The sequence below is a fragment of the Equus przewalskii genome, chromosome 4, assembly GCF_037783145.1.
Source record: "Equus przewalskii isolate Varuska chromosome 4, EquPr2, whole genome shotgun sequence".
NCBI lineage: Eukaryota > Metazoa > Chordata > Mammalia > Perissodactyla > Equidae > Equus > Equus przewalskii.
Genome location: NC_091834.1, coordinates 48,113,335 through 48,137,368, shown reverse-complemented (window position 1 = coordinate 48,137,368; position 24,034 = coordinate 48,113,335). Strand labels below are relative to the sequence as shown.

The following is a 24,034-nucleotide window of genomic DNA, read 5'->3' as shown; positions in this document are numbered from 1 at the left end:
AAAAAGAGACACAGGGAGGTGTGGAGTTGGGAGGGTAAGTTTAAAGTGGTGAAAGTTGGCAAACACAACCAATCTCAGATCAAAGTTGACATCATCAGTGGCAGCATGTACCCTTTGATAAGATGTGATAAGAAGGTCCTCTTCGTAACATGTACCCTTTGATAAGACATAATGAAAATCACCCTTCGCCCCTGTGGTCTTCGTCACCCCAGGCTAACCATGAGGAAAGAAATGTGTCAAACCCAAATTGAGGGACAGGCTACAAAATGCCTAACCCGTACTCTTTGAAAGTGTAAAGGTTGTGAAACACGAGGAACATGTGAGAAACTGTCACAGATCACAGGAGGGTATAAGCTATAAAGACTGAATGTAACATTGCATGCTGGGTTGAATCCTAAAACAGAAAAAGAACATTACGATAAAAAAAAAAAAAAAAAAAAAACTAGTGAACTCTAAATAAGGTGTAAAGTTTGGTGGAATTCAGTTAATCATAGTAATGTACCAATGTTGGTTTCTTAGTTATGGTAATGCAGCATGTAATATGTTAGCAATAGAGGAGACTGGGTGGAGGATATGTGGCAACTCTGCACTATTTTTGCATCTCCTCTGCAAACATAAAACTATTATAAAATAAGTAGTTCATTAAAAAACACTACATGTACATACCTACATTTACATACTCAACCACTGTAGATGATATACCAGCTCTAGAAAAAAATAGTTAGAACTAGCCATTACAATAGACATTAATTCCCCAGGATATCACAAAGAACATGATTTAGCCAATGCTATTTTAATGTTGTTCGAAAGCAACTCTTTATTTTTCCATTCTTAATCCATTATCCCCTGTTACCTTTCCAGAACTCCAGCTCTGAACAAGCTAAATTCCTCTATAACTTTGAGAAAGAAAGTTATAGACTCATAGACTCCTTATCACATGCAGAGTTAGTCAAAACCTGGTCCCACCTCTGCCTCCAATCGCATCTTCCACACTCCCCCATTGTCATCCCATCTCCAATTTAAGAATTTTAAATTCTCTAAATCTGCTATGTCATAATGCCTTGATACTCCATTGTACAAGTTTTGTCTCTGCTTGGAAAATTAGTTCCCCTTTACCTCTGATTGTTATATCCTTCAAGATTCTATTCATTTTTACAGATGCCTTCCTAACTTTGCCCGTCACATTTTTTTTGTCCCATAAAACCTTTGCATAGCTCTACTACAATACTTATTACTTTTCATTATTGCCTTTCATGCCAGCCTGTAAACTTTAAAAGAAATGAGTCTGTTTATTTTTCACTGCTCTGTACTTAGTATATATAAAGGGCCAGATGCAGTGAGTGCTTACTAAATGTACATTACATGAATGAATGAAACAAAAAAGAGTCGTAGTTGTCAAAATAAATGTGTCAAAGGAAATAGTTTGCTAAGTTGACTAGCGTAAGGCCAATGTGAAACTGATAATAGTGCAATGTATGAAATAATTTAAATTTGCCATTCATTTAAATATTTTTGTTTTAACAGATTCTCCAAAAATTAGAATATAGGATGAGTAACTTATTCACCTTTTGGAATAAAATGCATTTTAATATATTTGCCATATATGAAATTATTAAATGGGAAATAGCTATCTACATTCAATGATCTGAATATTTCTCTTAAAAGTGTAGTAAATTCATGATAAATGCACTTAGCATAAATGACTGGGTTAGTAATTCTTTTAGCTCTGTGGTATCTCTCAGTCATTAAAATTGTTTTGTTTTCTAGGTTGGAATTATAATCAACATGGTAAAATATGTTTATAGCATCTTAGCAATCTAAGAAGAGGTAAATTTTAACCACCATCAGAGGAAAGAAATATAGTTATAACATCAACTTATGAAAATCTTTACTAAAACCTTTATTACTGTAAGTTGGAGAACAAGTAAATATATGATGACCTTATTTTTGAGCATAATGATTTTTAAAATATATTAATTACATTTAGGAAACAGTAGAGAGCAATTCACTGGAGTCAAGAAGTCTGGATACCAGCCCTAGCTCAGTTCTTAATGAGCTTTGCACTCTGAACCAATCAATTAATGTTTGAATCTCAGTGATTTTGTACATGAAATGGGGCAATTAATATTTACTCTACCTTCTCATATTGTTATGTTGAAGATCACCTCAAATAATGAGTGGAAATTCTTTGAACTATATCAAGTGTGATTCACATGGATAATGTTTTTATATTACACATAAGACTGCTGAGGAACCTTTAGTGAAATCTCAGATCTTTTTATTATGTTGTACTCCCTGCCAAGCTACATAAGCAAAGACTATTTTTCAATATGCAGGAGTTGGAGTTATGTAAAGACAAATGTGAATAAATAAAGACACAAGAAACTAACAACTTTGATGTAAATGCATTGGGGATAAAATTCTTATAATTCTCATGTCACAGATGGAAAGCATGTCTTGAGCCCCCCCATGAAGTAAAGAAACAAAACTTCTCTGAGGACCTTGCCTTAGAACTCCAAAGCATCCCTCCGCCACCCTCAACCACCATTCAAAGACAGCTGAGAAGACAAACTGTATGTGCACACATGAAATAAATGAAGCCTTTGCCGGTTTGTGTCTTTACCAGTTTCAGAACCTTACTTCTGGCACGCATCAGGAAAATGGAACTATTCTTATCTTAAGACTCAGAACCTAGTCTTAGCTAATGACTCAGCTTACCAAGTCATTTTGAAATTTGGCAAAAATAAAACTAGTCTCTGATTTTCAGTGTTTTTCTTTACAAAAATCTTTGTAGTCCTTATAGTAAAGGATAAAAAAGAGGAATCATAGTGAAGAGCTCTACATAAAACAGCATTATCTTATTGTCACTTAAAAAAAAACGTACAACTGGCTAAAATATTCAACTCCCTTTACATGTTATTTGAGAAGGGCAACCACTCATTTTTTTCCCATATATACCTTTGACTGGTAGGCCAGTCATAGTGGCAGAGGTTGGGGATATAAAGAGAACTAAGACATTGCTTCTGTTCATAAGGTGATCGCTTTTCTTGGAGGGAGTCAAAGGCCATTGTAGTGCAAGTTATCAAGTTTGAGAGAGAGGCGTCTGCTCTGAGAACCAGGATGGGTTAAGGCAAGCATCACAGAAGAAAAGATGCTTGAGCCTAATCTGTAAGAAGCATAGAATTTTGCCATGGACAAAGTTGTAAATAGAACATTATGTAGAAGGAGAATATCTGTGAAAATAGAAAATTATGAAAAAATATGGTAGATTTAGGGAATGGTAAATAAAATGTATGGTATGTGTATTAGTTTTTCGGGGTTGCTGTAACAAAGTACCAAAAACTGGGGGCCTTAGAACAACAGATATTTACTGTCTCACAGTTCTGGAGACTAGAAATCTGAGATCAGGGTGTCAGCAGAGTTTGCTCCTTCTGAGAGCTGTGAGGAAGAATCAGTTCCATGCCTCGCTCCCTAGCTTTTGGTGATTTGCTGGCAACTTTGGGTGTTCCTTGGATGGTAGATCCACCACCTCAGTCTCTGCCTTCATCTTCACATGGCGTTCTCCCTGTGTGCATATCTGTTGGTGTTCTAATTTCTCCTTTTTATAAGGAAACCATTCATATTCGAATAAAGCCCACCCTAACTACTTCCTTTTAACTTGCTTACCTCCTTAAAGACCCTATTTCCAAATAAGGTCATATTCTGAGGTACTGGGGGGGGCGAGGACCTCACATATCTTTTCAGGCGACACAGTTCAACCCATAACAGTATGGCTAGAATATATAGGATGTATAAAATATAGAATATATAGGAGAAATATAGAGAGAGAATATGTAGGATATAGAATATATAGGATGTATAAGAAGGTGGAATGGAGAAAAAGGGAAATGGATAAGAGCATAGAAATGGGAACAGAAAGACAGGACTAGATTACTTAAAGATAAAGATTCTCTAAATAGGAACACAAACACTACTTCCACACATACAATTTAGATAGATGCGTTTTAAGGATAGAGATCAGTATTCTCTATCTGCAATCAGAAAGTTTGGTTCTATGTTATTACTTCAAGAAATGTGGGACAATACGTGACTTTTCAATCTCTAGTTTTTCAATTCTGAAAGAAAAAATTTTTCTGTAATGTTATAAAAATAAATGAGAATTTTAGAAGTGAAGATATTAGTAAAGTTAAACTATTTTAAGAAAATAAAGTAGATGTAAATCCTGGAGCTCAAAAGATTTTTCTTTTCTTTAAAGTCATTATACACTTGAATTTCAACCATTTTGCTTAGCAGCTTATTCATGGACAGAGGTCTCCCAACCCCTGATTTTCTCCCAGTTTGTCATCCTCCATCGCCATCCTCCAACCTAAGTGCTTAATTCCCATGACTCTGGAAAGCACAGTCTACCTCCTTCTGCTACATCTGCTCTGAAATCTGCATGCCATGCTTGAATCCGGTCACCCACCTACTTCACTCCCACACCCAGGTTGCTGAGAGCCGTGGGTATCCTCCAGCACCAGCTGGGTGGTTTGACGCCCCTCCATATATGGCTTCCAGACCCAGCTGAGTTGTCAGTGCTGCTTACCAAGCCATAAACATGAGCCTCCTCCCAGCCTGGGAGAAGCCTTTCCAAAATTCCAGTCTCTCCAGATCTCTTCTCCACTGCTGCCCCTTTCTGTTAGCCGACGAACGTATTTAAAACATCACAGAGAAATGTGAGTTTTTCTGATTTTACCTCTCTTTACTTCCTGTTCACATATCTTCATTAAGACTTGTGAAAGTACACATGCTTTCTTGTCTCTGGTTTTATAGAAAACCACTCACCTCTCTTCAGCAGGTCTAATCCTTAGGTTGGTGACTTTGCTCTTATCTTGGTTCCTCTCTTGAACTTTGATCACTTACTCTTGGCATTTGTTCCTCTTCCTTTCAACTGGCTCCTTCTGAATACACCATAAACATATTCATGTCACATTTAAAAAAGCAAATAAAATCTCCTCCTCCATCCATGTGTTCTACTTAAGGAATATCTCCAGTTCTTTTCTTTCTTGTTCTCAGGGGAAGAGAGAAGTAAGTAATACCTACCTCTATTTTGTCACCTCCTCAGAGTGATTCTGAATCTCACTGAAGTCTGGATTCCAGGCCCACTGCTCCACTGATCCTTACCTGCAAATCCAGTGTCATTTTTCAGTTCTTATCTTACTTGGAAACTCATTGGGAGTCATCAATTTACTCCTTCTTAAAAATCTCTCATTTATTTCTGATGACACTAAATTCTGGATCTTCCCACTTCTGTTACTGTCCTCATTCCAGCCTAATTTGCTGCAACTCTTTTTCTGACTGTCTGTGGAGTTACCAGCTTTGCCTGTTGTCTTCCCATTGTGGACACATCCATCAGTTCAAAGACAATTGATATTTGTGTAACATATTTGCTTACTCAACAACTTTCTTGAGATATACCCCAAGGACTCAAACACAACATTCCCTAAGTTGAATTTTATGAACCTATTCTTCCTCCTGTTCACTGTCTTGGCGAATAACATCACTTTACATACAAGCCAGAAATCTGTGTGTCTTCTGATACTCCTCTGTCCCTATCATCTTCTACATTTAAGCAGTTGCCAAATCCTTAGATCTCTTGTATATATTCTGCCGCTCCATCCCCATGGCTACTGCTGTGCTTCAATGCACGTGATTTTTCAGTGGGCTATTGAAATAGGTTCCAAACCTGCTTTTGTATTTCTTACAGGCTTGAAAAAATGTTAAGTGCTCCCTCATGACCTAGAATAAATCCAATCTCCTCAGAATAGCATTAAAATCTCCCCTTCCATTGGCTTGACCAATGTCTAAATTATCCTACAGGAGATTCCCTGAGGAAAGCTATAGATTCTTTCTTCAGAAAATTGTACATTCCCCATGCACACAAGCTCACACTTTGTTGTGTAATGTCAAGGGGGTTCACAGACTCCCTCAGATCTATCTATGAATCCCATGGTCTAAATGATCTCTCGCCACACTCTCCAAAACCTTTAGCAATGCTGAAATACTTATAGTTGCTCTTAAATGCCATGTTGCTTCTTCCTTCGTGATGCCCCCTCACACAGCCCCTACCTTCCCCATTCACTTGATGAACATAATAAAACCCATTCGTTAAACTAAGGTTACCTCTAGGCCTATCCTCTTTTTCTCCTCACAAATACAGGTCTGGGTTATTTCTCTCCTTTATGACCCTATTATATGTGACTTCTATCAAGAGATAATAAAATAACCTAGGGTAGACAGTGTGATTAAGGCTAAAGAGCCTTGGAGTCAGAAAGACATGGGTTTGAATGAATGACAAAATGATGTATTTGGTAAACAGTATAATGTCTCCTGACACAGGTACTGAGAGTTTAAGTTTGAGAAACAAGAAATTTCTTCTGTCAAATTAGTACCATTTGAGGCTTTATGATGGAAGTCTCATTTAAATTGGTTCTAAAAACTATAGAAGATTTGGTAATGCAGTGATTGGAGTTACAGAGGAAGATGAGTGAGGATTCTCAGACCTGGACCATGTTTACTAAGCTGATTTCAATTTTAGAAATTACAACTTTAATTGTATCATTAGATTCTTTTTATAGTACTATATTAATCACAAGAAATTAACTTTCATGTGATTCTTGTGACTTACTCCCTAACCTATATCTTTATTTCTTATTAGAAATGTGATTTTTTTGGAATTCCTGCTGAGCTCATCTTTCTAATAGTCAGTTCATAATTATATTTACTGATTTTTAAGATTTGAGACATTGTTTCATCAAATGTGTTTTTAGGAAATCTAATCCTATGGGAAATTCATTAAGAAAGTATTCTATGGACTAATAGGCTTGTGGTTCACATTAGCATGGTAAATGCTCTGAGAAGTTCTGTGGTAAAGACACTTCATTTGTTTAACTCATCAATTAACAACTTATTTGATCACAGAACCCCTTTTTCCATAATAGCTGTTATTGTCTCAAAAAACTATTTGTCCACACTTTGGGGAATTATAATGAACTATACGTACTCATCTGGTATGCACTCTCTTCCCGAGGAGAACTATTTACTAAGTGTCCAAGATAAGTTGTTCTAGATCTTTAATTCACATCTCAAGTATTCCAAAATACTTTTTAGATCACAATACTTAAATCCTGGTCATATACTTGTTTTAAATATTTTCATTAACCAAGAGAATCATTTTAATATATTTCAAAAAATCAACTCACCATATCATAGATCTTTTGGAACCAAAAGGACAGTTAGATTTTACACGGTTTTTCCCTTTGCCATTCATTTGAGGATACTGAAACCTAGAGAAGTTTAAGAACTTTGTGAATATCACGGAGAGATTCTGTAGTGGAACCAAGACTTAATAGTGGATGTTTGGAATAAGAGCCAGTATTCTTTTGTTGCTCACTAACCTAATCCATTGCTTAATAATACGTTTATAAATAATGAAACTGATCCCGCTTCTGATGACAGTTGAGATTTTTCACGACTTAAGGTTGGAAACCAAAACTAGAAGAGTTTATGTAAATGTCTAGTTTTTACGTAATCATTACTAAACATCGTTGATATGATATTTGGCCTAACTGAGAACAAAAGCTTTAAAGTAGTTTAGAAATAAAATTGTAATATTCAGAAGAAATGTTTTCAGAATATCCAGTCTTTTGGAAATATTAACTCTACAAAAGCTGAAATGTACAGTGGAAGTCAGATTCTTCTTATTACTATTTGGTTGTTTAGTTTTTCATTTAATAAGGTGTTTTCTTGCAATGTGAAACCACTCTTGGTGATCAAAGTCGTTAGAAGAACACAGCAGATTGTGCTTATTAGTTGATTCTAACCAGTCCTGCGGTTTAAGCATAAGTTGTTTTTCCAACGCAGATGCATTTCCGTCTGTTAAGAAATATGGACCTGTAAAATTTGTTTCCACTGTGGCACCGTATTATAGCCCTATCCTTGCTAACTTTGAAAAAATTAGGAGATATTGTGCCCTCAATCAACCACATAAACACCAAATTAAAAAGGAAAATGTATTCTATCCTCTCTTTGTGTGAAATCACTTTCTTTTATTATAATTTTATTTTACTACTAAGAATGCCAGTAATAATACAGAGTTTCGAAACTATCAAGGTCTAAAGGCACATGATCCTGCATTTCTTTTATTTAAAGAAAGTATTTGTGTGTATATAGAAAACCTCTTGACTTCCAGGAAACACATCCAACCTTTTCGAGATTAAGGAAATAACACACCACCCATGATATTTTCACTAGACAACATTAACTGCAAAACAGAGGTCCAGTGGACTTCACTCCAACATGTCTGCAACTTTATCAACATGTGGAAAATTAACGTTGCAAAGTCAAATATGGCAATAAAATACACAGAATAAAGTAATTTTGCTAAAGAGTAAGGTGTATTTGCTGAAGTATATACTCAGAATGTTCAACCATCAGTAATAGTAGATGATGTTGAGAAATCAGATGTGCAAATTTAAAAATTTTTACTCTTTCAGATATTCTACTCTCCCCTGGCCCTCTTCATACCTCCTTCAGTATATGCTGTTCATCTTCAGTTCAATCTCCTCTACCAGTTTTGGATCCACACAGAGGTAAATCTTTTTTTTTTTTTTTTTAAGTTTTATGCCTAAATAGCTAGCCTGAAGCAATGTCCTGGAAATCCACAAGCAGCTGATTTATTGTGTAAGAAAATCTTTGTCTGCCTTCTTTAAGGAGAAACATCTGTTCATTTTTATTCCTTTTTACTGAATATATATTGCAAAGTTTATAAGAAACAATGAGGCCAGTTGGTCTCAATTAAATAAAACAATTTTTGAACTATTAAGTACCACAACATTTTAATACTATATTCAGTACAATATCTTCCTGTATTACAGTTTATTAAACATTGTTTACCTAAAAATGCTGAAATTCATTTCAATATAAAGATATAAATATATATATAAATTTTATATGTTTATAAATGTATAATATATACATATATTTAATATAAATACCATTATTTATAATAATTTATTTTTAAAATGTAATTTATATTTATAATATATTATTATATAATAATAAATAATATTTAATTATATAGAAAAATATAATATTTGTACATTTTATTTATATATATGTCGATCAGTGGGAACTCCTTGAAAACTCCTTGAAAAAAGTTTAATGCTTAAAGAAATTACTAAAATAATTTTTGATTGGAAATCTTGCCTGAATTTTAGAGTCTATGTTTTATTTAAAGACTGTTCAATATATTCTTAGGATTTTTTTTCCATGTAGAAATGAACAAACAATTTCTTGAGTCTTCTGTGGTATCTCAAATTGTCCGCCTTGAATGTTTGCAGATAGATCATTAAGCAACGGATTGGTTTATGAACTATTGTACTGGTCTGGTTGTTAAATACAAAAAGTCACAGACCCAGAAAAATTCTTACTTATACACATGAGAACTCTTCCAAGCATTTGGTATTTATTGAAAGCCTTTTGAAGTTCTATAGGAAGCACGTTGACAGGTGTTACAACTGGTTGAACAATATCGCAAATCACAGCTGCATTAGATGCCAAAGCTTGATACAGCAAAGTGCATTATTCCATTAATCTGCAGTATTTCATGCTACTGATTTACTTGGAATAAGGAGACTGTTGCCACGACTTTGGACATACGTGGCATTATCTGAAGATCAGTCATGAAATAGTATTGCATTTTATGGTAGTTGACATACATCAAACAGTCAATATTACAACCATCTGAAAGAGTTGTTGAGGCCAGTTCTGACTTCAGAGGTCAAAGACCAAATTTGTTTAAATCAGTGGAGGGAAGCTTTCTAATGATTTACATGGACGGGTTAAAGGAGAATTACATTTTTATAGCAGCTCTGCTCCAGGTCATGCCACGCGTTGGGTCAGGTATTAGTCTGAATACAGAACAATGGTGCCTAAGTAACTTCTGCCTTTTCCTGTGTCCTTCCAAGAAGTGCATGAGCCAGGGCTTGAGTTCCATCTCAGGAAGTAAAGGGAGAGTGGAAGAAAGCCAGTGGTGAGACATTTCTTTTAAGTTCGGAACCTCCAGGTGGCTTCATTTCCAGCTCAAAAACAATGCATTAGAACCTCTCACTTGTGTTGTACTTCATGCTTTTGAATGTACTGGACCATGTACAGTTACTACATGGTCCTGCACAAGACGCACAAACACACTTCCTGAAATTAGCTTTGGATCTTGGAATTTTAAATTGTATTATAAGCTGTGAATACATTTCTAAGATTTTTTGCAGCTGTGTAGTTAATTGAATTCATTATTATAGACAGCATACTAGCACTTGCTTAGAAATTACAGACTTGTTCAGGAAGTAGAGCCAAGAGATTCATAAGGATGAATGCTTCTGGAGAGAGGGACAAGTGAAATAGAGAACTGGAGTGGGGAGAAGACAATTTTTTTAGAAAAATATTTTTATCTTGTGCTTGCCATACTTTTTCAATTAAAGGTTAATACACATTAGATTAAGAAATGAAAAATAAAAACTGAAAATAACAGCTTTCAGTCTAGAAAAACATCCACTTTATGACTGTAAGATGTGTTAACCCCCGGTAGACCACTTGAGCACTGTTTAATTTCAGGCATCTATACTTGGGTCTCCATTCACAGAAACAATATGTGAGCTGTAGACATGACAATATTGGCCAAAGAACTCAGTACATTCCTGAATAGAGGTCTGATTCTTACAGTTATTTCACCTCTGCTGACATCCATAAAACATTAGTTTTATGATGTTTTTGGATCAAACATCAGTTCATACTATGAAGGGAATCTGAACCTAAGATGGTACTGATTTTCTAAAGATGAAAAAGTTAATTCCAGACAATCAATCAAGTTAGGATAAGATAAAAAAAATAATACCATCATGTTTTTGAAAGATTGTATATGGGAGGAAAAAAAGGATATTAAAAACTGAAGTTTATTGAAATTTTGTTTACTTTTGAGTTACTTTGATAAAGCAACAACAGCCTCTATTCTCTTCCTCTTTTTTGAAAGTTTCTGAACTTCTGCTTGAAACTGTGCTCTGTTGCTTGATTTTCTTTCTTTTTCTTTTTAGTGAGGAAGATTGGCCCCGAGCTAACATCTGGGCCAATCTTCCTCTATTTTATGTGGGATGCCACCACAGTGTGGCTTGACATGTGGTGCTAGGTCTGCACCCAGGATCCAAAACTGCGAACTCCAGGCCACCAGAGTGGAGCACATGAACTTAGCTACTACACCACTGGGTCCCTGTTGCTTGATTGTTATGACCACATTTTGGTTTGTTTATTCTTCATTCATCTAAAGTGTGTGCAGCACATAGTCAGTTACTCTCTTTTCTTGCGAGTTTACTAAAGGCAATTAGAAAAGATTTTTATTCCATACATGTTTTAAACATAATAACTGTAGAATGTCGTAATTATTTTTTGAGATATTAGCTGATATTTGAGTATTAGCTGATTTACACAATATAGTAGTAATAGTAACATTGTCTATTACCTTTAATTTATCTTAAAATTTTTATCATATTTTGCATGCACGAATAAATTGATGCTTGGCAGAGAAACGTAAGAGAGAAATGATTCTTTAGTATTGAAGATTTGAACCATATGATTCAGTGATTTTTATAGTGCTAACTGAAGCTAATCTTTTTTGTTGTTGTAATTCATAAACTAATCAATGTACAAAATTTTAAAATTTGCCAAGTTCAGTGCATCTTTTTAAATATTTCAATTATTATATACCACAGACATTCATTGAGTGCCTAATGCATTCCTAGTCTTGCGTGTAATAACAAAGACAAAAAAGAATTAAAGACTGGAATAATGAGATACAATATCCTGCATGAAAGAAAACTAGCTGAGTTTGAAAGCTATAAAAAAAAATGACAGAAGTTTAGGAGAATAAACAGTTACAGTTATCCCAGGCCAAGAATTCTCGGTTACTGGTTGTTGTCATTGGTCTGATATGTTCCAAGGAAAATTTTATGAGATGGCATTTCTGTTTGTTTATTTCATTTTGCATATTATATACTTATCCAGCACTCACTATTTTTCAGGAAGCATTTTAAGAACTCTAACAAATATTATCTCATTAAATTTTCATAACAACTCTATGGAGTAGGTAATACTATTATTTCCTTCAATTAAATATACTAAGTAACTTGCCCTGGGTCACACGATTAATAGTGTCAAAGCTGGGCTTTGTACCAAGTAGTCAGGCTCCAGATTCCTTGCTCTCATCTAGTGTGCTATGCAGCTTCTCTATAGATGGGTCATTTCTGATCTTAATGTTATAAAAAACATAGCCACCATGTATTAAGCATCTAGTATGTGCCAAGCAAAAATTTTTCATTTATCCCATAAAATAATTTGAATCACTAATGGCCAATTAAACTTTTATGGGTTGTAAAGAATAAATGTAAGTTCGAGTAACCTCATTTAATGGAGCTTTATTTTAAGGCTACATGTAGAAGCACATGCAGCAGGAAACCATCCCAGTAATTTAATAGACAATTTTAGAAAACTGGAGTTTTTATATGCACCAAGCCTGTGAGCAAATACCATCCCTTTTAAAGCTAACAATATTGAGATTTTATGGTTTACATAAGGTAACACAGCTGGCTCTTTTTTTAGCCATTACTCACTCATCACACTTCCTTGTCAAACAATGCGCTTATTCATTTATGTCTCAGTATACCAAGGTGTATGTTGTAAGGTGGATGGCAACAGGGTTCATAAAGAACCTGTATGGCATAGTGAAAAGATCAAGGCTGTTGGTTAGGTAAGAGAGAACTCAGCTGTAATCTTGCCTGTACAAAATTACTGTGTGACTTTTACACACATCAATTTGACACTCAAAATTTAATCTATTCTCAAAGGCTACTCCTGCTGAAAATCCTTTGGTTATGTTCCATTGCTGGCTGAGTAAAGTCTAAATTTCTTGCATTTCATGTTTCTCGTGCACTGCCTTACAGGTAGATCTCCTGGTATGCATCCAATTCTTTTTTACTCTATGAAATTCAGTCAAATTAGACCATTTTCCATTTTCCAAATGCATCTGATATATAACCATTGCTGTTTCTCTCCTTTTCATATTGTTTATATGTTGCTATTCTATACATTCTTCAAGGCCCAACTCAAATTCCCTCTTCTCCATAAGGTGTTTTCTCTATTAAGAGCAAGCGTCTATATAGCTCAGACCATGTGTCAGTCACTAGGCTAAGTACTTAATAAGATTTGCTCATTTAATCATCATACAATCCTATTGTCTCAATTCAAAGTGAGGAAATTGAACTATGTAGAGATTAAGTAACTTTCCTAATGTTGTTGCAGCTAGTTAGTAGCAAATCTGTGATTCAGAGCCAGGTAAACAATTCCTTCTCCTTTCCTCCTCTGAAATCCCGTGTCATTGATTTTACATCTCTTAGAGATGTCCCAGTTTTCCCAGAACAGCAAACATGTTGTTAGTAGCATAACCTTTCACTCTCCTAAAGTATTAATTACACACTTGGATTTTCTTCCTAAATAGCTCTTTGATCTTTCTTGCCCTTTCCATTTCTATTGCCTTGCTTTAATTTATTCTCTTATCATTGATTACATAGACAGTTACAATAAAATGCTATTTTTTTCTATTTCTACAGACTCTTCCCTCTATTACATATTTGCATGCAAGAACTGTGATGATCATTCTAGAACTCCAATAATATCGGGCCACTCCCAACATGAGAACAAACATCAACAATGGGAATTTTTAAATGGCTCCCTATTGCCTCCAAAATAAAATCAAACATCTTAGATACATCAACAGACTTTAGGGCCTTTACTTCTCCAGTCTCATCCCATTAGTCAGCTGGTCCACCTAAACCACACAGCCTTTTGCTCCCTAGGCACAGCAAATACTTATTGAGTCTCTGTACTTACACGTGCTCTCTCTGTGATGCCCTTTTTCCAAACATTCTTTATGATGCAACTCAATTACCATTTCTTCTGGAACGTCTTTTTCTTTTTTCACCTCCTAGTTAGAGTTAAGTGCACTTTTCTTTACTCTGTGTTTATTTCCATTTCCATATTAGCAATTAATGATTAAGAGCATGACCTCTGCTGGGGGACATAAATGAGAGAACATATCAGTTCCTGCATGGGGGCAGCGTCCAATGAACAAAATGAAGTTGCACTCTTACACCACTGCAATGTATTTTTTGCTTAACTCTCTGTTTCTCCCATTATCCTCTGGATTCATTGATAGCAAAATATGTCCCTCATCTTTTATGTGAACATATACCAGTGTGTATATGTATGTATATAGTAAGCCCTTGTTATTAACTTGAGGATCACAGCCTCCTTCAAGAATCTGTTGGATTCTAGTGACTCTTCCCCAAAGGAAAAAACTTCACAAAATGTCAAGAGTTTTCTAGAGTTTCCTGAAGCTCATCAATAGACTGTCTAAAAACTCATAGATAACTATTTAAGAATGCCTGTTGTGAAAGGACTGGATTTGAGATTTTCAGACACAGGAATAAAATTGAGATCTACTTATCAGAATTGGAGACGGTATTTCAGAAACGAGGGAGTAGTAAGACTTACAATGGCTAAGAGTATAGGCTTTGTAATCAAAGAGAAATCTATTCTCTATTAGAGGGTTGTACACTAACATGTTCCCAGAACCTAGAAGGGTATCTACATAATAGGAGCTCAAGAAATGTTTGTTGAAAGAATGAGTATGAATATTCAGTAAAGTTATTTAAACTCTCATACCTTGCTTCCTAATTTGTTAAGTGAAATATCATACCCATCCCGTAAGAGTGTTATAGGTTTAATAAAATTATGCATGTTAAGTGTATAGTCTGGAAAATAATATGCTTTCAACAACTAGCAGTTACTATGAAAAAGTCAAAAGACTACATATTGGAATTGGTACCTAGCGTCAGAGCTGGAATAGAAGCAAATATGACTGTTGTGGGTCACCTGCATGCATCGGAATTATGTGGGTGCTTGCTCAAGATATAGAATGATGGTCCCTGTCTAAGAACCACAGAATCTAAATTTCTGAAGAGAGTAGGAATCTGCATTTTGAACGAGTACCCCAAGAGACTAGACTGAACAATGATGTGATGAAGTTTGAGCACCATGACTATAGAAGTCGACAGTAAGCTTCTTGAAGACAAGGACTACGTTTTATTCATCTTTGTTTTCCCATTGTCTTGAATTTGGATGACCATCAGCAAATATCTTTTTAATTATTAAATGAATTGATTGTATTAACAAGATTCTTTATAATATATGTGTGTACTGGAGAAGAGCAGAAGAAGAAACAAGAAGAAAATACCCCTAGCAAAGACAAATGAGAGGAAGTGCTACGTTCCTCCAAGGTTCGTATGTTGAAGCCCTAAGATCTAATGTGATAATATTCTGAGATGGGGCCTTTGGGAAGTAATCAGACCAGGAGAGTGAGCCCTCGTGATGAGATTAGTGCCTTTATAAGAGGAGACACAAGAAAGAGGACACAGCAAGAAAGTGGCTCTCACCAGAGACTGGATCTGCTGACACCTTGATCTTGGACTTCCTAGCCTCCATGACTGAGAGAAATACATTTTTGTTGTTTAAGCTACCCAATCTATTACATTTAGTTTTAGCGTCCTGAACTAAGACAGGATGTACTGACCAAAAAAAAAGTCCTGAGGAAACGAAGGAGGGGGATACATTTTAGCTTGTGCTTAGAAGGGAAGTATGCAAAGGGAAGGTAAATTCACTTAAGACAAACAGATACTTGTAGCTCCTAATCTACTGATTGAGAGTTCATTCTAGAATATTTGCCTTTAAAAGGTTAGTACTAGCAAATATTTCTTTTGTTTTTTTTTTAAGATTGGCACCTGAGCTGACATCTGTTGCCGGTCTTCTTTTTTATTACTTCTTCTCCACAAAGCCCCCCAGTACCTAGTTGTATATTCTAGTTGTAGGTCCTTCTGGTTGTGCTATGTGGAACCCGCCTCAGCATGGCCTGATAAGCGGTGCTATGTCTGCACCCGGGATCCGAACCGGTGAAACCCTGGACCGCCAAAGCAGAGTGGGTGAACTTAACCACTCCACCACAGGGCCGGCTCCACAAATATTTCTTAACAGATCAAAATTTATAAAGACTGACAATTAGGAGATCTGACATTTGCGATTGTAAGATCTGAAATGCAGATTTATATCTGTTTTATTGATGAAAGTATCTAATGTTTAGACAATGCCAGGTATATAGTCAGTAATCTATTAACATTTGTTGATTAATGAATGCAGAAGGCACACTGAAATTGGAAATATGATCATAGTAGCAGTCACAGTGTACTGAGTTGTAGAATGAGTTGAACATTTAGAGCATGTATTATAAGACTACCTGGAATGGACTTTTCAACAAGGACTGCTTAACCTTCTCAGTTTATCAGTTGCCTTCTTTTAACACGATGTTACTACTACTAATAACATGGTTCCTTTTCTTACTGAGTGCCCACACTTGTAAATATAAAATGGTGTTATACAAGAATGAAGTTTTATATGGTTATTCTATGAATGTTTCCCATTTCCCTTCTGTCAATTTAATTAGTGTTATTTTAAAAAGTCACTTGGAAGCCACCTCCCTTTGAAGGAATCCATTCAGCAGCTACTTGCATTCATTTTCCAAGGAAAAGTCAAAAATTTTATTCAAAACGTAAGCTGAGATAAATTCAAATAAAATGCTAACTTGTCCAGCTCTTGTCCTCTTCTTTGAGGAATAATGCAATCATAGGTGACAAGAGTCAGACTTCAAGATAATTTATTATAAACATAGTCCTTTAAAACTGCTGTTTACTGTATAAACATGGCCTAGTCTCATTCTTTGTTAAAACTAAGCTTTTAACTCTTCAATTCTATGGTATGGATTCGTCAGAAATTTACTCCCTATGAAGTCTTTATGATCCCAACAGTCCTGATTCTTCCAGATTGTTTTATTTCTAAACTATAAATATTGTTTTTTCACTCCTTAGTGTGGAAATTCAGCTACCTCCATATTACACGCTTACTGAAGTAGAAAACTGCCTAATCAGATAGGAAAACATTTGGCTGTGAATAAATCAGCATTTGTCGAGGATTTCAAAGTGTGAAACTAGGCAGACAAGCACACATCCTAAGAGCTCTGCTTTCTCTTGTTTCCCTGTAGAGAAATCGGAGGCTAATATGGCCACCACTGCCATCTGTCTAAATACTTGAGTGTGTTGTCTTGAATTAACACAGCAGAACTAGTGGGGGATGTAATTAAGATTTTATTTTTACATTTCATCACCAGATGCTCTACAATATAAATTTATTCATAAATGTTCAGATTGATTAAGTTTTTAACAAGGAAAACAGTAAGTGTTTAAAGACCAACTAATTCAGAACAAGTAAAATTATTTTAATACGCTAACTTATAGTGTCCATGGATCTTATCCTTTTCCTAAAACTTTAAATGAGGAATTACTATAGATTATTCTTGAGTGTGAAAAACATATTCTTATGTATATCCAAACAATAAAATCTGATATTGTCACTCATTTTATCTCTAAGTAATAGCTAAATTACCTGCTACTAAATTATAATTTCCATTGTTCTACTCTGTGATCTTTCAAAAGGTCTTAACACAGTACTTGCATAAAATATATACTCAATAAATACTTATTAAATAAGTGAAACTCACATAGGTATTTTGATTTCCATATAGTCAGTTGAAAAAGTTTATGAGTTCTCTAAAGCATTTTCCAGGAGCAAACAATCAATGAGACTATTTGCAAAGCTGTGCTATAGTGAGCTAAATAAAAGCATATATCTTTATTAAAGGTAATTTTCAGCTTGCTACCAGAAAAGGAACTCAGTTTTCTTCTTGTTAGATAATTCTTGTGCCATTTATAAATTCAAATTGAGTATTAGTTCAAATATCTGTTTAGTGCAATAGTAATTGAAAAGAAAAAATATTGAATGATTTTCTCATCCTTCCCAAAAGAATGCCAAATCATATGAAAAAGATAACTTTTTGTAAAAACATTTTTCCTGAAATAATTTTACTTTTCCTTTGAAGAATTGACTAGACTGTAAATAAGCTTCCTGCAGGAATTGCCTGTGTATCACTTTCTTTTTACTTCTAAAACCTAGTAAGGTCCATAGAAATTCAATAAATGTTTGCAGAATGAATGGACTGGCTGACAAGAGACTTCTTGCTCTGCTTATTATACAAGTAGTTTTTAATGAGAGACTTTGATAAGGATTTATAAATGCAAATTTTAATGATCTGAAAAGATTATTTCCAATGTTAATAGAAAACTACTATTGGTGATTTGGTACTTAAAAGAGTTGTTAATTGACATTTGACTAAATATTTAATATTTAATATATGTGACAAATATATTTAATAAAGATAAATATATGTATATGAATTAATATTTTTGCCCTTCAGGTTTTCTATCTGTAAATGAGACTATAATACTGGAATATATTATTGAAGGTCAAAGAAATATTTATAACCACTTACTTTTCAAAAAGATATGCATGATCCTGGAGTTAATTGTAAAGATCTTTTAAAATAAAAGATTCTCCAATTGTTTTAATACATAAATGCACATGCATACATATTTAGATAGATAGATAGATAGACAGAGGAAAGAAAGAAGGAAAAAATGAAAAAGCAAGGAAGGTAGAGGGAGGAAGGAAGAAATGAAAGTAAAAAGGGAGGAAAGAAAGAACAAAAAAAGGGAGAGGGAGAGAGGGAGGGAGGGAGGAAGAAAGGGAAGAGGAAAAGAAAGGAAAGAAGAAAGGGAGGGAGGGAAGGATAGAAGAAAATTGACCAGGAAAAAGGCAACTAATCATGATATAACTATTAGTCCATTTAATTTTAATTTGGGGTTTCACTGAATCTTGCCACTAATTTACCTGAATAGTTTTGCCATTTTCAGACTACACTTCAAGCATATCTTTCTCAGTAAAATATAACATGACAATGATTTTTATATCAGATGATAAATGTGTTAGGAGCTGGCTTAGTATTTCCCTTAAATACTGACTGCAGTGAAACACGGAGGCCCACAGTGGTATGGGTCCCTCTGGAACATCAATCATGCGTGATGCTGTAAAGAAAAGTCTTGATTAGTTAGAGTCAATGTCATCACTCTAACCTATGCTCATCTGAATGCAGGCATTCTCCTACTATGGAGATTTTATTTCACTTCACTCCCAACCCAGTCACTCTCCAGCATTTATCATATTGTTAGCACATTCATTTCTATAATAAGGATTCTGTAAAACACATGTTTCTTAGGACATATTTTCCCTATTATGATGTTTCCCTCTCAGACAGGAAGCATGAATATTTGTAAGCATCTCTTGTTTGGAAAAAAAACTTTACAATTAACTATAGGCTCATGCTTTGTTTCTGAAAAGCAAGTTGTTATAAATATTCCTATGGCTTCTCAATAATATGTTCCAGTATTTTCGTACTCATCTGCAGATGGAAAACCTGAAGGGTAGAAATATGACATTCCCAATTTTACTCTGAAATTTGACAAAAGAATAGAAGTAAGAGTTTTTTTATTAGATTTAGAAAGTCTCTTCTCTAACCTCAGTAGTCAGAGTGAGGTGAGAAGGAAATTTTCCAATCAATTCAAACAAACAAAATAATTTTTTCTTGAATTAACTGAATATTTTTGTGGAAAACAAGTCTTGTCTTCCAACTTGACCATTGGTTAACCATTTCTGTACCCTTAATTGAACTACAAAAATCTAACCAGTCGATGTGTTTCAATCAGAAGAATCAGTGAAAATAATTAAGAAATATATAGAATGGCTAGGTTAATTCTATAGGAAATAATTTCAAACATGATATTAATTTAGAATATTTCTTTTGATGCTTTATAAAGTTCAATTCTAAGTCATTTTTCGATTACAATTGGAAAGACCTATGGAAGTGTGTTTTTCAGGCAATGTAGGGTAGTCAGAAAACTCCTGAGAACTATATCATGGAAAGAATTAATTGCAATCAGTTCATAGTAGGCATTTAATTATTTGATTTATCACATGTACTTAGTTTATCAATTTCTAGAGCAAAATTATCCCAGGTTAGTAACCTAGATGCAATGAAAGTTTCATTAATCCTTTTGGATTCTAAGTCATTCAAACTCATTCGAAGTGTGACTGCAGGGCAAGGTGGGGGGTTGTAAGAACTATCAAAAGAAATTTCAAAATCACTTGGTGATATGGAAACTATATTTTCCATCTCTGGCTCCTTTCATTGAAACTGAAGCCCTAGTAAACCTTTAATGTGATAACATAAAAATAATTGAATAAATGAATTGACTAATTCACTTGCCAATAATCACCAGAATTCAACTATCTCATCTAGCTTCTGTGATTTTCTGTTTAGTTTTGTTTTGTTTTTAGCTCCTTCATTTTAGCTATTTATCTCAATTTTCCAATTCACTACATCAAAGATCATGTTTGGGCTTACTTTCCTGGCTTTAACTCTAAGGGCACTCTAGACTCGTGTTTTTCCTCTAGCCTTGGGAGTGCCCTCTAGACTCATTCCCTAATGCACCCCTCCCTCCAACTTCCAAATAAGAAGGTGGAAAATAAAATGCTTCCCTCCTGAGCTGCAAAAGACTGGAGCACAGCAAGAAATTCATATCCATGAAGCAGAGTTTCTCAACCTTGGCACTATTGACATTTTGGACCAGATCATTCTTTTTTTGGAGGACTGTCCTATGCACTGTAGGATGTTTAGCAGTACTAAAACCCACTACTCACTAGATTCCAGCAGCACTTCCTCTGATTGCGACAGTCAAAAATATCTCCAGACATTGCCAAATGTCCCCTGGGATCACAATCACCCCCACTTGAGCACCGCTAATATAAAGGCATAAGTGTGGAGGGCAGTGAGATGGATTTATTTACTCAACACAATCTTGTTGAGTAATCACTATATGCAAGGTAATGTCGCATGTGCTATGAGAAACCTAAAGAAGAGTGAGTCACAGTTTCTGTCCATGGAACTTGCAGTCTAGTATGGAAATGAATATGAACAGCTAGGACACAGAATAGCATGACATAAAAATTAGCGATGTCTCAATATGTATTCGGAGAAAGGAAAACAAAATTCTCACTGGAAGAATCAAGAAGAGTGCTTGACAACTTTAGATAAGTCTTGAAGGAAGAGCAGGATTCCAAAGGGCAAGATGGGAGGGAAGGTCTTAGAAGCAGAAGAAAGAGAACATTGGAAATCAGTCTTGAGGAAGAGTGTGGACAACTTTGAATTCCAAATTTTTGTACTTTATTTAGTTCATTATGAGGAGCTTTTCATTTACGTTCATTTTATTTTTGATGAAGAGAAATGACATGATGAGAAGATGACAGAATGTCATGACCCCCTATTCTCTTCTTTTACATTTCGCACCCCAACCATAAATAGTGGAAAGAGAAATAAGGAATTTGTGACAAGTCCAGCAGATGATCCAGAGCACTTCTGCTGGATAAAAGTTGATAGAGTGAATGGAGCTTATTATAATAAAATTGTTGTTTTTATTATTTATTCATTTGTAATAATTTATTATTATACAAGTAAAAACAGCTTAAGAAATTATCGTTTTGGAAAACAACAATTTCGAGAAATAGAAAAAAATGCTTAAGTTATTGTTTTTGAAGTATGGGTGAGAAATTAGCACTCAAGTTTTAATAATATGTAAACTAAAGACACAATATAAATAAAGAGGGCAAAGGAAATAATCTAAATCTCTCTATTTAGGACATTGTTTCTCAATTTCTGGGGACTTATGTATCTGTTTGAGTGTACGATAAAAAGGGTAGTTTCCCCCCAGTAGCATACCCATAGGCACATATTCATAAAATTTGGTGTGACACTTCCCGGTGTTCTTGACCTTCTGAAGCCCATCCATGTCTTTCTAGACATTCATGGTCTTTAGGTTACAAAATCTAGACAGAAAACTACAGGATACAAGACTTAGATCTCTGCTTTGGAGACCTAAGAAGCACCAGAAGTACCTAAAATACCACGAAGGGCAGCTTAGAAGCTGAAATCTCTGGGCTCCTTATAAATACCTGAATTCACTTTTAACTGAAATGTAGTCAAAAAGTATTTAGCTATCTCCCATTAAATTTCTAAAACTTTAAATTATTTTTATTTGACAGAAAAATTGCTTTATCTCTTAAAAGCAACATGATAGAAAAATAGAAAGATCCCTGAGATGAAACTGAGAAGACTTTGCACTTCCTGCAAGATGTTTAAACTTGCACTAGTAATTGAACTTCTCTGAACTTTAGTTTTATGCTTTTTTTTTTTCTAAATAGAGCAGTGGACTATATTATTTTAAAGCCCTCTATATGTTCTAAAATTCCGTAATTTAAATTGTCATCTAAACGTAAAAAAACAAGACAAATAAAAACTTTTAAAAAGGAGAATAGCTTCAATTATTTCCACAGTAACATATTTTGGGGAAGTGATTCAAAGCTAGATGTGGTTGAATTGCTAAATGACTGAATTTGCAAAAGTGGGCGATAATTAAGTCGTTATGCTCAACTCTTATTAATTATTAATGACTTCTCCATGAGTTTGAATCAAAGGGATTTTCTGCAAGAGAGGTTCTGACCGGGCTGTCTGAATGATGAATCGTCTCCCACACCGAGGTGGTCTTCCTCAGCTCCAAGGTACTCATAGGCACTACCAGGAAATTTAACTGTGGTTGCCTGTGTTGTGCTTGGCTTTTAACTTAAAAAAAAAAGAGGGGAACTTTCAATATTGATATCACCATGCTTTAGCCTGCAGGAGCAAAAAAATTTCTTTGAGGAAAAGTGCTTGACATTAAAAAAAATAATGCCCTCAGCCAAGTCTCCAGTCATATGAACGCACTCACCATTTGTGTGGCTTTAAGTCTGGCAGCACACACACCAGGACCAAGGATCAGAAATGCATCTGGGTAGCAGAAGCCCGACAGTGTATTCTCCTCCACTCCCTTTTGTTGCCTGTTTTTGTAACATATGTTAGGCACCAAAGAGACAAACAAGGATAAAATGGTTTTCTCCTTTCCCATCTGGTTCTCTGCCAGAGATACAAAGCCAGACCAAAGCATCAGATTTCAATGTTCTGACTGCTGAGAAACCCCAGTTTCTTGTTCTTTCTCCATCACCATTCTTCTTCTCAACAAATATTTTTCCACCAAGTACAAAGCGATGTAGTCCAATAAAATAGAGGGTTATTTCTACGTACTCCCCTCCCAATTCCTGGTCATTAATACCATATTTGTGGGATAATACATTGTGTGCCTTATTTCATAGGAATGTAGTCTGATCTATAAAGGTTATATATTTCACAGTATTTTGAACTCCTGACATTAAAAAATACAGATAGTTTTAATGTATAAATGAGTTCTGTTGTATGAGTTAACTGCCAAGTCTGTTGTTGGAGCTTATAATATGTTTCTCCTGGAAATAACTTTAAAAATGGTGATAGAACTCCAGGTTAGAAGAAAGAAAGAAAAAGAAGGAGACAGAGAGAGAGAGAAAGAGGAAGGAGGCGAGAGAGACAAAAAAAAAAAAAAAAAGAAAGAAAGAAAAAAAGAAAAAGAGAGAGAAAAGCCCAAATTAATATACAACACATAATATTATACATTCTTTGCATGCAAACATTTCTGTCTGTTCCATAGTGGAAACTGAAAATTCCTTAAAAGTTGGCCAGCAGGGTGGGAGGCAAGGATTGTTTCTTTCAGCAGTATAAGCAATGGGTCTGACAAGGAGATGAGGGTGGCACCTGCCCCATCAAGGGATGCAGCATTGTCATGTGGCAACACTGCCACAGCTTCTACTTCAAGAGGGTACAGGACCCTACAAGCTGAGGATGGTGTGGCAACTGCAGCCCTTCGCATTTGCAAAGCAACTGTAAATTGGGTGTGTTAATGTCAGAGATTGCCAAAAGAATGATTAAACCCTGCCA

The 24,034-nt window shown here is 35.0% G+C and overlaps 1 protein-coding gene across 6 annotated transcripts in view; it reads left to right on the top strand.

The window, feature by feature from the left end:
- Positions 1-24,034, top strand: part of AGMO (alkylglycerol monooxygenase) — a 339,471-nt gene that overhangs the window by 132,380 nt on the left and 183,057 nt on the right. For all 6 annotated transcript variants that reach the window (XR_011539063.1, XR_011539062.1, XR_011539064.1 and 3 more), the window contains exon 5: positions 8,535-8,630. Coding sequence is in view for 3 of the 6 variants with exons in the window: in XM_070615814.1 (XP_070471915.1) it covers positions 8,535-8,630 (96 nt within the window). In the remaining 3 variants the exon portion in view is untranslated. The remainder of the gene's footprint in view (positions 1-8,534; positions 8,631-24,034) is intronic.